General features: G+C 48.1%; 1 protein-coding gene across 5 annotated transcripts in view; it reads right to left on the bottom strand.

Annotated features, from left to right (window-relative positions):
• Window positions 1–15158, bottom strand: part of LOC135805487 (uncharacterized) — a 135684-nt gene that overhangs the window by 14388 nt on the left and 106138 nt on the right. For 3 of the 5 annotated variants that reach the window (XM_065319522.1, XM_065319523.1, XM_065319525.1), the window contains 8 exons: window positions 12625–12724; window positions 10652–10725; window positions 9170–9234; window positions 5155–5210; window positions 2167–2263; window positions 1750–1802; window positions 964–1169; window positions 1–15 (listed from right to left, as the gene is read on the bottom strand). The exon at window positions 1–15 is cut by the window's left edge and continues 62 nt beyond it. In XM_065319522.1, coding sequence (XP_065175594.1) covers window positions 1–15; window positions 964–1169; window positions 1750–1802; window positions 2167–2263; window positions 5155–5210; window positions 9170–9234; window positions 10652–10725; window positions 12625–12724 — 666 coding nt within the window. The remainder of the gene's footprint in view (window positions 16–963; window positions 1170–1749; window positions 1803–2166; window positions 2264–5154; window positions 5211–9169; window positions 9235–10651; window positions 10726–12624; window positions 12725–15158) is intronic. The other 2 variants (XM_065319524.1, XR_010551146.1) reach the window with 2 other exon arrangements.

Genomic DNA, 15158 nt, shown 5'->3' with positions numbered 1-15158 from the left:
GTCTGGATTCTTGATCTGCCAGGGCAGTTGTACACGTTGTACACGTTGTACACGGTCATAATCAACAACAACGACGACGACGGCGACGATGACAGCGACAACCATGACAACAACGACAACAACGACGATGACAACGATACATCCAATCTCTTATTGGCCACAGGCCATCGTGAGAGCAAAGATTTGGAACGACAGCAGCAGCAACAACAACAGCAGCAGCAGCAGCAGCAGCAGGAGCAACAAGACCAAGCAAAGAAAATCTGTGAGAATAGAGATGTGTATTAAACAATCATTTACACAAAGCACAATACTTGATCGGACTCACCGTGTGCCCGAGTTTCAGTATGGATAGGTTGATTCTGGATTGCTGCATTGCTGCATGTCAACATGCTGCATTGCTTTATGTCAACGTGCTGCATTGCTTTATGTCAACGTGCAGCATTGCTTTATGTCAACGTGCAGCATTGCTTTATGTCAACATGCAGCATTGCTTTATGTCAACGTGCAGCATTGCTTTATGTCAACATGCAGCATTGCTTTATGTCAACATGCTGCATTGCTTTATGTCAACGTGCAGCATTGCTTTATGTCAACATGCAGCATTGCTTTATGTCAACGTGCAGCATTTTCATGCTAACTACAATAGGTCCAAATGCAGTGCCTGTGCCCGACGCACCGAATGCAAGCCCTTCAACAATCTTGTAGAAAAACGCACACGGAAACTGGAAACTGCAGCAGATCAGTTGATTCCTCAATTCGTGCCTACGTAAAGTGGGCAGCATGCCGCGCCTGACCTCATGTGCAGAGTTGAATGCTCGTTGTGGTTATGAACTCTTAGTGATACTGGTATAGAATTCAACATGTGCCCATGCACTCTGCACTATACATGTGGTACCCCATGATGTATACCGTGCAAGGGTCTCTACAGCTGTGGGATGTTGCATACAACCATCCAGAACTGACCTGATACGCCATACCACTGCCCATCGCATGCGGCACTATCTGTCCGAACGGAACAGACGCTGCTAGTTTCAGGTACTCCTCCTCGAAGATGTAGCCACCCCACTCGTGAAAGGTCGGCTGGTCCACAAAGACATTCTTTGGAAGAGCCAAGTTGCCGGTGGAGATCTTTGCTTGGTTGGTGGCTTCTTTGACGCTCTCAATTAGGCCTACGATTGGGCACAAGATGGTGTAGATACATGTACATACATGTATCTAGTATACTTATACACGAGATATGGTATAGATGCACACTAGTATTCACAAGATATGGTATAGATGCACACTAGTATTCACAAGATATGGTATAGATGCACACTAGTATTCACAAGATATGGTATAGATGCACACTAGTATTCACAAGATAATGGTATATGCACACTAGTTCGAAGTAGTATGCACAAGATGGTACTTTAAAGCAAACTAAAGGATCCAAAGTTCCTAGTTTAAAATGCATCCACATCTGCCAAAACAACTTGTCCGCCTAGCAGTTAGATTTTTTCATGTAGACATCCCGTACATTATATCAATGCTGCTTGATGTCATGTGCAACTCTGGCTTAGGATCCCGTCCGCAGCACCCGTCATACGTGTTTCCTCCAGGTGACTGGGGAGCAAATATCACATGTATAAATGGGAGACAGCTGAACAGAGACCACATCTGGTGGGCTTTTGGAGGGGGTTGGGATTAAGTACCCGTATAATGGGCAGGTTTGTAGTGGTGACATTAACAAAGTGCGGCGTGACGTACTGGAAAGCATGGTCGAGTAAGCCACAGGCAGTGCCGGGTACAGCGGCCGGTATCTGTATGCACACATAAACAGCCGCACGCACACATATGAACACAGCACAGATGTATGGACTATGTGATCATAGATCTATGTGGTACAGATATGGGCCTGACAGTTCTTGTTTTGTTTTTGGAAAGATGGTCTGTCCACTAGAAATGCACTGCAATGTAATCACTTGACACACACAGCACTACACTACATGTGTAGCCAGTCATGTGGAAGTCGGCATAGATACCAGTGTAGCGTTTGCCTGCACGGCCCAGTGTTGGCAAATGCCGTGGCTTATGCAGCTCTCAACAAGCACACATGCAGTGGCACATTTCAATGTCTAGTCACTAACTTTCGGCCATGTACAAGCGTCAGTTAGCAAGACTCACCGGAAAGGCAGCTGGCCAAAGTTGACTGCACAGCATTGGTTGAGAGCCATGGAAACAGCTGGGTAGATTTGCAAATGCTCGCTTTGAAGATTCCATTCTGGACACGTACATGTACGCGTACAATAATAAGCGGATAAAAAAACATATATGTTTTTACTCCAAGTTTCACATACAAGCAATCATCAGAAAACACGTATACATGTACATACACACCAGGGGCGTAGCCAGGATCATGGTCAAGGGGGGAGCCCATGATTTTTTTCCAAAAAACGTTCGTTTGAGAAATCTTGTATATATGCATATTGTGTATGCATGCTAGTGCGGTGTACACCTTGAATTTATGTATTATGAATGTCTCCAGCTTCCCATTCCAACAATCTATATAATTACACATTTGCATTGCATTGTCAACTGTTCTCTATGTATCGTCATGATGTGAATAGAGCGAAAACATTCAATAAAAATGTGGGCCTCTTCTGTGTGACAGCTAGTGTACTGTATACTGTGCTATTATTAAAGTGATAGCGCTAGCGCTAGCTGTAGCCTGAGTAGAGTCTACAGGCGGGACTACGCACCACGCGGCTGCATGGCCATATGGAGTAACCAAGAGTCCATAAGTAGTGACTACACCCAATTTCCAAAACTTGCTCCGATCACTTCGATTTTGGTCTCATTCGATTCTCCCAGGCGTAGTACATAGGAAATCTGTAAGTATTATTCGAATCGGCCCAGCCATTCTTGAGTTATAGTGAGTTGAAGTGCGCCAAGTTGGACTTTTGCTGGAAACAGAAATGAATGGGAGCGATGGGAGAATCGAGAACGACCGCACAGTCCGTGCATGCAGTACAGTGTACAGTGCACACGCCTCGTCACTCGAACTGCGCGTACGAAATTGCATACTTAGGTATGCTGGCGCAAAACAAATTCGCTCGTAGAGGAAGACGAAAGCGTCTCACCACCTTGTAATTTCACATGGCCAGTAGTTTTTCGACGCTGAAGACGATGGAATAGTCCGCGACGCTGCGACCCGACCAGAACAACCCGAAATTCATACCCTGAAAAAGCGCTGAGCGCAGAGCTCCTAAATTTTGTCGTATGGAAACGGGACTTCGGGTCTCAAGGGCACGAACATCTCCTCTCTCAGATAAAGCAATTCACTCGATGCGATATTCTACAATTTGACCTGGCCACGCCAAAATGCACTGCCATGTCGGATTCTCCCATCGGAAGTATAGAAACTTGTTTCCAAAAAATCAGCGTCTGGGTGCGAGGGAGTAAAGTCACTACCATAAGCAGTTTACAATGGTTTATGGACTCTTGGAGTAACTAATACTAACTATTACTTGCACACTGTACTGACTGCAATGGAAAAGTGCAAGCACGTGTAGTACAATGTCAATGCAGTACTCGCAGATCTACGTACCTAGCATGCACCCACTCTGGGCTGAGGGCAGTCGCCGCTGTTTGATCATACAATGCATGTAAAGCCAGACCCATGGTCGAAATTTTTGAGGGGGGTGCTTTGGCACCCAAAGCACCCCCCCCCCCCCCCTGCCTACGCCCCTGCACACCAGGGTTCTAGCCAAAAGGGGGGGGGGGGGGTAGGGAGGCGAAGCCCCCCCCCCCTACTCTGTTTGCGCGCCCCCTGTGAAAATGTGCCGCCCCCTACTCATTTTCTGATTTTTGTGTTTTTTCATGCCAATCAACGCAAATGCAGTCGATGGTCAGTACTAGAGGGTTCATAACGGCACATTTGCCTGGGGTGAAGTCAGGTGTTCGCTCCGTACGTTGCATTTCGCATTGGAAGACAGTTATTCTGAAAATGGAAATATGGGCTAAGGTGTAACTGTTTTCCCTTCTTCCATATTCAATACTTCTGAAACTATAAAACCCTGTGTTCTACGAGTGTGAGGGGCCCACTGCATATTTAGCCTATAAAACCCTGTGTTGTACGAGTGTGAGGGGCCCACTGCATATTTAGCCTATAAAACCCTGTGTTGTACGAGTGTGAGGGGACTGTTTGTGCATATTTAGCCGGCAGCTAACTCTGGTGGCAGATTTGAACCCACGCCTCCAGAGAGATTGGAGTATTGGGATGGAAAGCCGTCAAAATTGGAAATGTCTATACGCATTGCTGAAGAGCAGATGGCTATTGCTCCTGAACATATAAAACAAGCTGGTTTTAGAGCAGGCTTGATCTTTCACTGCAATCATCAAAACTCCTCTTTACCAGTCATTGCTGCAAGGTTTCAGCATATTCGCCATCAGTAGGCTTGCTATGGTGTTCAACTTACAAATGTGTCGATGTCTGATGTTTAATGCCTGATGTTATTTTTTTTTATGATTGCAGTATCACTGGGAAAGCGGCAGGCCTGCTCTAACCAACCTATCTTACATAAAGCTACAGAAAGCCTCGCCATTGTTACTAAGAGGTGAGGGACTGAATAAATATCCAAACACGCATCCTATGTTACCAGTAGGCAGGTAAGCCGTTCCATCTGGAGAATAGCTGTCTTATGGTATGCCACTACAATCCCTTGTCAGGTCCCAACTGGGGTAGCTCAAATAGAGTGCTCAATGCACCAGAGTGCGGCACAATGCACACACACGCACACACGCACGTACACACACACACACACACACACACACACACACACACACACGCACACACACACACACGCACGCACACGCACGCACGCACACGCACATGCAGAGGATACAAGTGGCAGTTCTGCTGTAACGAACTTCATAAAAGTGTCCACAAGATTCTGTCCGACAGTTGCCTCGCGTTAGAAACTTTCCAGTTGCAGCAGAACAGCTTCTCATCGCCTGTGTATGCGTGCATACTGCTAGGTGGTTGTATGTGTGTACTCACGCTGCATGATCAGCTGAACACTGCTGCCATACAAACTCATTCCATGACTTCCATCACAATCCACCCCAACCTAACCAGTGTCTGCAAGGAGATTTTTTGTTGGCTTTACTCACGCATTTCCTGTCCACCGGCTAGGGCTCCGTTGACATAGAACATAAAACAGCCGTCCCTGCATAGGGCCAGGGAAGCAAGGCAACGGCACACCAGAAACAGCACAGCTTCACGGTACACGCTTGTGTTCTACATACACATGATGGTAGAACACAAGCGTGCTCAAACAATTTGCTCTCTCTCTCTCTCTCTCTCTCTCTCTCTCTCCTCGCCACCCCCCCCCCCCCCACACACACACGCACAAGCGCTACACTTCCCATAGGTCAGTGTTTAGATTTGCCAAATCAACCGCAAGTCAAACAGGATAGCTAGACCCACTGCTTTACAGTACAATAAGTTTTTTGGGGGGGGGGGGGGGTATACTGGTTCAAGACCACACGATGATGCAATAAGTTATTAATGAGAAATAAAGCAGATGGGTATCAATCAGGGTCGATTCTGCACCTTTCAGAGGTATCTCGCTGGACATGGCAACCTGGCACCGTGCCATGCTATTTACATCCAAACCCAATGAAAGCATAATCGAGGGCAGCAGATGCACTTGATCTCGAGACACCCTGTGCCCAGGATGAGACTGAAGACGGTGTTCGGTATCTTCCGCAAGGAACAGCGACTGGCAGGTAGTGTTGCTAAACTCACTACTAGCACTGGTGATTGGATACAGTAGGAGAGAAGTCATGCCGGTGCTGACGCATGCTGGATTCACACTCAGTGTGGAGTGATACTCCTATTACAACCATGGAAATTCCAATACTGATGGTGTGCCAGTTACGATGCCATGGCACAGTCAGTCAAGTTTCTACTGTGGTATGACCAATCGCTCTTGCACAGCACAGTTATGTACAGCTGGTGATGTATGTAGAGAAATACAAGACCTCTCGTACACGGGCACGTGTCTGTATCTGGTGGCGGAATGGATCATCTCTGCGCTGCTGTTATGTAGTGTCAAGCATTCCTTGTCATGTCGGCGGTAGTGGGTTCTGTGGTAGAAGATGACAGAGCGCTGTGCTGTGCTAGGCTGTCACAATCATTACTCCATCGAGTCACGGGTCACGGGTACAAGTAACAACTACTGCAGGTTGTTATCTGCATGGTGTACTACACCAGTACAGTGACCAGTGCATGGTGTACTACACCAGTACAGTGACCAGTGCATGGTGTACTACACCAGTACAGGGACCAGTGACCGGTGCATGGTGTACTACACCAGTACAGGGACCGGTGACTGGTGACGGGTGTGCGCAGCAGTACTGGACCGCAGCCTCCTTGGACCAAGACCATTCGATGTAGCGTCCAGACAACAACCGATTCTGGGAGTTTCACGTTCCTCCTTTCTTTCTATAAGAATGAAGCGACAATTTCAAACTTCCAACCTCTAGTATGGTGTACTCACCCAGCATCGGGGGAATCTGATGGACTGTGATGTAATAGAAATGGAGGCAGCCCAAGGTGATGACATGATTGTGGAGGTATTGGAGGAGGATGCTGCTAACTCGCCAGATAGCGCGATTGGAATTGATGAAGTCAATGGGGGTGGGGTCAACTGGCCATTGATAGTGGTTCCAGATACAGATGATGAGGATGATGACGATCATCATGCACAACAACCACCACACAATTGTCACCATTCGACAGTAAGCGGTACATCTTAGCCGACGGTGTCAGCACACTTGCGCATGGACACCACCGCATCACACTGCCGGATGATTGAACAGTGATGTGCTGTGGGGAGGTGACAATCACAATTATTCGCACCCTGTACCCTGTCATTGTGGAACCGGACGTTGGCATCGACAATGATGCCAGAACCTCGCGCCGCCTTGTGCTCCTCGTGCTCCGGCTGTACCTGGCCAAGTGCCTCCGTCTTCAATGCCGACCGGCTAACCACCCCAGCCCACGCTGGCAAGCCAGATCTCAGCCGCCGTGGCTGTTGCTATTCAGCCTCTGGCCGACAAGGTTACCCTGCTGGAGCAGGCTGGCGCGGCCCAACTCGCCGGCCCAGGAACTGGCGTAAACTCGGAACCCGCTCATGTTCCGACGCTCAGCGGGGCCTCGCTTTGTGCTGCCGGATCAATCGCCACTACAGCGCCGATTTTACCAGTATCAGTACCGACTGCCAGCCACCCGTCACAACAGTGGCCGTCATCTGGAGACCTCCCGGTGGTGCCGCCTCGCCTTCGAGACCGGATTGTGCGGGGTGAGTTCACAGAATTAAGCGATTTGCTGCCTGAATCCCTGGGTTTCGAGGGGGATCCTGATGTGATGCACCTTGACGTGGGCGCGGGCCGATCTGTGCAGCTCGTCCCCAAATCTTCCCACCGGCAACCCGCCAAACGACACATCTACGATCTTGCCACATGGGTGGAAGCGTTCACCACATACTCTAGGGTGCTGGCCGACGCCTCACCACAGCTGGCAGGTGATCTCTGGGTGTATCAGGCCACAACGGCGCATCCGTGAGCTGGCGCGAACACGCGCGTGATAGACATCAGCATACAGTGAAAACATTACGTCATACAGTGAAAACATTACGTCATACAGTGAAAACATTACGTCACCGCGTTAACATACTTTTAATCGCTACGCAAAACTTGCAATATGGGATGTAGGGAGCGTCTCAGCTTCCTCGGACCAAGGCTATTGGAATGAGCACCCGGTAGACCACATGTATTGGAAATCTGATTTACAACCTTTCGGTCAGTTCTAGAATTAGTTAGGGGGGGATGCACCGCTCGATTATACAAATTCCGTCGTCAGGATCGACGGATTCCAATTCCATCAATTCCGAAGAGAGGGCGGAATTGCTAATTCTCCCGCCAGAATTGACGCACTCGACGTACACGCCACGCTAGGTCCACATGATGACAGCCATTTTAGCTCCCTCCGTATTAGACTGTGTTTCGGGTACACCGAAGAAAAAGACACCATGATCTACACTATAGGGCAAAATCTTCTTTGCATTCTGTGCCCTACTGTCTGATCAGACACTTCAGTGCTTTTGCATGCCCTACTCAAATCATCATGAGATGAGCCTCAAGTCTCCTTTCTATGTTTGTCCCATATGCACGTGAGGCTCCCGGCGCTGTGGTCCAACACACCGTCAGCATGGAGAGGAAGTTTGCTCTTCTTGTCCCAAAAACTAGGCCACTCGCTTCTGTAACATTAATTTTGGTAGCTACTGGCCCCCACATGCGCTAGATCGACGGTTTGAAGAGCGGCCTGCAGAAAGTCAGCTTGTCCATTTTGGGTGCAGTACCTTTATCCAAGACAACTGACAGAGAAGAATGGCTATCCTTGGTGGAAGCATGCGTGGACTTTTTAACTAGATTAATGTGAACTACATGTACATACGAGCTGTACTTACTGTCGTGGACATTGAAATCCGGTGGAATGGCCAGGGCCGGCGCGGCCCTTACTGCCTTGGAATGGCCAGGGCCGGCGCGGCCCTTACTGCCTTAGCACTGTTGTTCATGTACACACTGTCAACACAATGGACCAGTTCGGCAGCAGTGCTCACGGCAGCAGTGCTCACGGCTGCAAGGTCCGCGCCCCCGTGGCCGCTTGACTTCTCAGCGGATTTGATCGTCCACAACAGTAAGTTTTTCTTATCAGTTGTACTGCGGAACATGGGGTGCAGATCGTCATTAGTGGTATTCCTCTACTGCATGCTGGTATTGAGCGTGACTTTGCCCAGCAGCTGTTCATCATCATTCCGCAGAGAAAGGTCTGGGAAGACCCTCATTCCTAAATACAATGCCAATCCGAACCATTTCCATTTTAGACTTATTGTTTCAGTTTCCTGATGTCGCCCATGCGTCGAAACATGGAGACTTTGTAGAAATGGTTCAGATTTTGGATTGGGTGTCCACCCAAATCCTTTCCCCGCAGATTGATAAAACTGCAGAAAATCCTCTTTCACAGTTCAACACCATCATCATCACCATCACCATCATCATCACAATCATCACAATCATCATTACAACCATCCTAATGTTCCTTTCAATGTAGTGAACTCACAATGTCAGGACGCATGTTACAATATCTCCACGCTTCCAAGGCTCCATTTCGAGCAGTTGCACTTTCTGCAATGGATGGCAATCAATCAATCGTCAAACACATTACACACACATACACACACACGCACACACACACACACACACACACACACACACACACACACACACACACACACACACATACACACACACACACACACACACACACACACACACACACCATTAGACCATTGGACGCCCATCGCCAGAGGCGATGATAGCGATGCTACCGCAGAAGCCATAGCAGCTTGTGCTGGGATTGCACCATTCAACAGCTTGCAAGGCTGAAGAATTGACTGCCACTATTCAGCCTGGTCTACACCACACATCTATGAAGCACACACGCGCACACCATGTACCATGTACCATGTATACGCCCGTCGGAAGAGAAGCACGCAAATCTGCAAATGCACTGGATGTGCACCCACAGATTTTCTCTTTATAGCAACGATAGCGGATCTGATTCTGATTGAAACAGATCAAGACAAGCGCCAGGTAACTGTAATCCACACAACTGGCGAAGCCATGTGAATTGACCCCCCAATGCACACCTGGTCTACACCACACGGAGTACATCGGAATACGCGCGCACACACACACACACACACACACACACACACCATCACACACACACACACACACACACACACACACACACACACACGCCACACACACACACACACACACACACACGCACACACGCACACACAATTCATGATTAACACACTAAGACGCGGGGGCAAGAAGGTCATATGCAGGGTCTGACACACAGTCCAAAGTACCTATTGTGTTCTTGCCGGTGCTTTTTTTGCTTGCTTTGATGCATGAAACTGACATTTTATCAACTGATATTTTCATTGGGTGTACAGTCAACTTCGCTTATAACGACACTCGGCGGGGCATCAGAAAAGTGTCCTTATTCGCGAAGTGTCGTTATACCCGAAGTCTCATTATATGTGTTACAGTTGGATGGTACTTTGCCCTGGGCATGAAAATTCTGTCGTTATTCGCGAATTGTCGTTATATCTGCAGTCGGTATTAGCGAAGTTGACTGTATGTGCCTTCTTCTCTACTAGTATTCGTGTCAATACTGTACTTTTCGTGTGAATACTGTATTTTTCGTGCCAATACTGTACTTTTCAATACGAACCCTTACATTGTAGTGCTGGGTAGCTGGTCTTGGGCCAAGGCTTTGCCTTTGGCTTTGGCTGAAAAGCAGAAGTGCCCCGTGTAGGCCCCCTGTGTCACGGTTATCAACAGAGTGCTCACTTGTTATAAAATGTACAAGAGCTGACATAGACATGTAGGGGCTGCATTTCTCCACTGGTGCATTGAAGTGTAGACTGCAGACGTGTAAGAGTGTGCTTGCACAGCATCACTGCCAGACTTGTAAGAGTGTGCTTGCACAGCATCACTGCCTTTTGGGCCTTTGCAGTGTGTTTACCTTTCCATTGATCCAGATTGCTTTCGTGTATCCATCAATTCCTACCGAAAAGCGAGTGTCCCCAACACCGACTCCTGCATTCACACAGGCACATGTGTACACACACACACGCACGCACACACACACGCACGCACATAAGCAGGGCCGGTCAAGACAGCTCAAAGCAGTACATACAGTGCATACACGACATATGAAGTAACCGTCACATTCTCGTTTTTCTTTTCTTTTTTTCGGGGTAACAGCCTCTTTTACGGGCAAGATAAAGTCATGTAGATGTAGATGTGAAAAAATAGAGGTATTAACATGAAAAGAAAAGAAAAATATTCCAGTACAATACATTGAAAAACTCCGAGAAATTCCACGTGAAACAGACCAAATTCAGTTCTCAATGGCCGATGCCTACCCCAGCACCATCCTGCATCGACAGGCCTGTCAGGCGCCTGCTGGACCCGCGTAGCCGGAGGTCGACAGCATGGAAAACTGAAAATTGGGTACGAATTCACACCCAAGCCATTATGATTGAACAGGGCTAGTGGGTGTTGGCATCAATGATGAGGTTATCAAAAAATGCCACCCGGTTATCCTCCCACACACTCCAGGCAAGCCAATCTGCCCGAAAAGCAGGCTGCCCTGTCCAATCACCCTCCGGCACCTGATCGGCTCGACGACAACACCATTGAATGTCATATCAGCTAGCTTTGCATCGCTATCACGCAGATCATTTCCAAGGTTGCTATGACAATGTGAAGTCATGCGCAGGGCCACCCGACATGCATTGGGGGGCCCAGGAAAGACAGAAATGTGTTGCTAGGCAACAGCAATAGCGTTCGGCGAGTATCACGCTACTCATGCAGCGCGCACGTTGGCGTAGGGTATCACGCTACCCTTGTGCTGCGGGGTACCACATTGCCCCTCGCTGGAATCAGACCCGTGCCCCGGATACCTTGCGCTGGCCTCCTGACGGCCAAACTCAACCAATTTGTGCTCTGTGACTGGGGTTGTGCATGTACTAGCAACATAACGTGGCCCAGGTGGGTTGACTTTCAACTAGCCAAGTGAGCTACTCAGGCCAGGGTGCATGATCACTATTCGCAGCACTTATCGTCCATGCAGCAGTCGGGTTAATTCCTGGCAGCAGCGGCAATTGACACTGCTCACCCACGTCTCCATCCTCTCCTGGACACACAATTTCACTCCGTCAGGTTCACCGATACAGCCTCCTAGGAAACGGGCGGACGTGGCTACTTTGATGTTCATTTCAGATCCCCGAAGATAACATTAGCTTGCTGAACGAGGTTCGGGGATACAATAATGATACTCTTTGTCGGCTCAACTTGGTAGCCGAAAGCTTCACCCTGATCAATAAGGCGGCCGAGCCACTTCCTGTACATGCTCGTGAATACATACATACGTGCACACAATCATGCATACGTACATACACACACTTACACTTACACACACACACACACACACACACACACACGCACACACACGCACAAAACAGACTTGGATTCTATACGACCCTAGCAGAGTTACAAAACGACGATGCCTCAAGTACTAGTGCCACGAATACAAGTCACGACTCACAAACGCTGCTCAAAGTTTATTTCTCTTCCAAGTCTGCTTGTGTGTACGGATTCACTTCCATTGATTCCACATGTATTCAGCTTTAGACTAGGTGACAGTACATGTACACGTATCGACAAACATTCCAGTCACATGAGCGGGACTGTGGCTGACATGCAGCCATGTGCACAGCTATCAGAACCATTCACGAACATCACCGTGGCAACCACCAGCAACCAGTAATAGCACATGCATGCAGGCTGGTGGCAGATTCTTTTAAAGTGTTTCAAGTGCACAGCCTTGATTGTGGCACAGCGAATGAAATGCATACCCGCTCAGTACATCACATGATACACACAATGCTGACATCAAGTTACAATAATTATTGTAGTTTGGTTACCAAGTACCTTCACCAGTGCGCCCACCTTTGTAGCCATCAAACATCTTGCTCTTGTCAAAACAGGCAATCCAGCCAACTTGAAGGACATCACAGAAGCCCAGCTCCACCTGTAGCACGTCAGTGAGGCAAACCAACACAACTCACAATCTCCTTCTAGTACCTGTGCTGGGACGGGGATGTGCACACACCTGTATATATGTATGTATGTGTGTGCTATCGCGCCAAGGCATGAAGCGTCACAAGTGCAGCCGTGGCTCGGCCAGAGCAACCAACACAGACCGTAGCTCCTTCTGCATCGTTTGCAATTGCGGTCGGCGTTTCAGTAGACCACAGGACCTATCCCGTCATCGCCCCTACTGTTCCGAACCTGCTCAACCCCCCATGGGGTCCGCATAGCCAGAACATGGCAGCGCGTCCAAGGTCCAAGGTACAGTACGGATCGGCTATAGCATTGGTGTTTGATTTTCGTGAAAATATCACTATAGGCGATATATTACTACAGGCGATATGGATACTTAGGTATGCCTGACACATGCGTGTATGGTGTCATTCGACTCAGTGCAGCGTGCAGAAGCGTGCTGTGCATGTGACTGTGCAGTACGCGCAGTGCAGAGCTACTTCCTGCGGAAACAAAAACTTCGTGACTTTTAGACGTGAGTTTTCAAGGAGTTGCTGTGCTCAACAAATGTGTTCTTTTAGAAGAGAAACACTTTAACACATTCAATCGACATATCAACAATATCTACAGGATCGATTAGTGGGAGTAGAGTCTCAGTCTGGGTCGCCATCGCTCGACTCATCACCGCTGAAAACCGTTCCAAGTGGCAGGTCGATCGACGCGTGATGTCGATGTCACGGAGAAGCTTCTCCGCGTCCCTGATCGTCTTCGCTGTTACCTGAATGCCTTCTCCAACATCTCGGCGGAGACCACGGTAGCGCTTCAGCGCTGGTACTCATTACTGCCTCCGCTCTCGCTCGAGGATGCCCCGGAACAACAAGCACAGCCAACGCCAAACATTTCGAATTTCCTCCGAGGGATACCATAGTCGTACCAGCGCTTCCTGACGGCCGCGATCAGATCTCGCCATGTACGATGTACAGTATAATTTAAAAAAATTTTGATCATCACTATAGCTGATGAAAAATGTATGCAATAAAATCATTTTGACAAATAAATCGTATCATTATAGCCGATTTAAACAATCGACGAGGAGACAATAGTCGTAAAATGGCAATAAATAAGATAAATTGTGCACTCATAACAACAGCAAAAATGAAGAAAGTCAAGTTCCATAACGTTTTCTTGTGACTGTCATCAGTGGAACGCCGTCACATAAAAATGTAATAACTAAAACACACACTTATATACATGTAGCTAATATGGTTTCAGGTAGAAATACAGCAGCTAACAAGTACAAAAAGCGAAGTTTGCACCTTTGCAATGTGTGAATATAGTGTATGTGAGAAAGGTAGTGGCAGATGAATGTGATACTGTGTGAATGAATGTAATGGTGCGTGTGTATTACTTGAAGAGTGTGAGTGATACAACTACTTCGCTTTTTGTACTTGTTAGCTGCTGTATTTCTACCTGAAACCATATTAGCTACATGTATATAAGTGTGTGTTTTAGTTATTACATTTTTATGTGACGGCGTTCCACTGATGACAGTCACAAGAAAACGTTATGGAACTTGACTTTCTTCATTTTTGCTGTTGTTATGAGTGCACAATTTATCTTATTTATTGCCATTATAAAGTAGTGGTTGCGACTTCGGCGATGACTTGTAAGAAAGGGTTTGCTCCCCACACCGGAGCTCGCGCTATTCCGCCGACTTTACTTGACACTTGACTGACTCACGACTGCCATCCAGAGCACACGAGAAGTCCATCGAACCTTCGACTCGGCAAACCTGCAAGAAAGCACCACTCCCTGCTCAATACACAGTGTTTCGGGGAATTCACCCCTCATCAGTTGAGCTTGAGTAGGCTGAGGAAGATTGTGCCTGAAGAGCACCACTTATATAGTGCTCTCCAGGCACAAACATCACCAGGGATACAAACTTACAGAGACGCTCCGTTTCCAGCGCGACAAACACCTCGTGAACACCAGATAGCAGCGTGAGTCAGTGTCGCTCCTGGACGGTGAGACGAGCTCCGGTGTGGGGAGCAAACCCTTTCTTACAAGTCATCGCCGAAGTCGCAACCACTACTTCGTACTGTTGTGCCCAGCGCGGGCTTGCGACTAGTTGGTTTGGAGGTGACAGCGTTGCGAATGACCGAGGGTCCTCGACGTCTGTCTCACCGTCCAGGAGCGACACTGACTCACGCTGCTATCTGGTGTTCACGAGGTGTTTGTCGCGCTGGAAACGGATCGTCTCTGTAAGTTTGTATCCCTGGTGATGTTTGTGCCTGGAGAGCACTATATAAGTGGTGCTCTTCAGGCACAATCTTCCTCAGCCTACTCAAGCTCAACTGATGAGGGGTAAATTCCCCGAAACACTGTGTATTGAGCAGGGAGTGGTGCTTTCTTGCAGGTTTGCC

This window comes from Sycon ciliatum, chromosome 1, assembly GCF_964019385.1.
Source record: "Sycon ciliatum chromosome 1, ocSycCili1.1, whole genome shotgun sequence".
Lineage (NCBI taxonomy): Eukaryota > Metazoa > Porifera > Calcarea > Leucosolenida > Sycettidae > Sycon > Sycon ciliatum.
The sequence above is the reverse complement of the archived record's forward strand: the minus strand, read 5'-3'. Positions and strand labels throughout refer to the sequence as shown.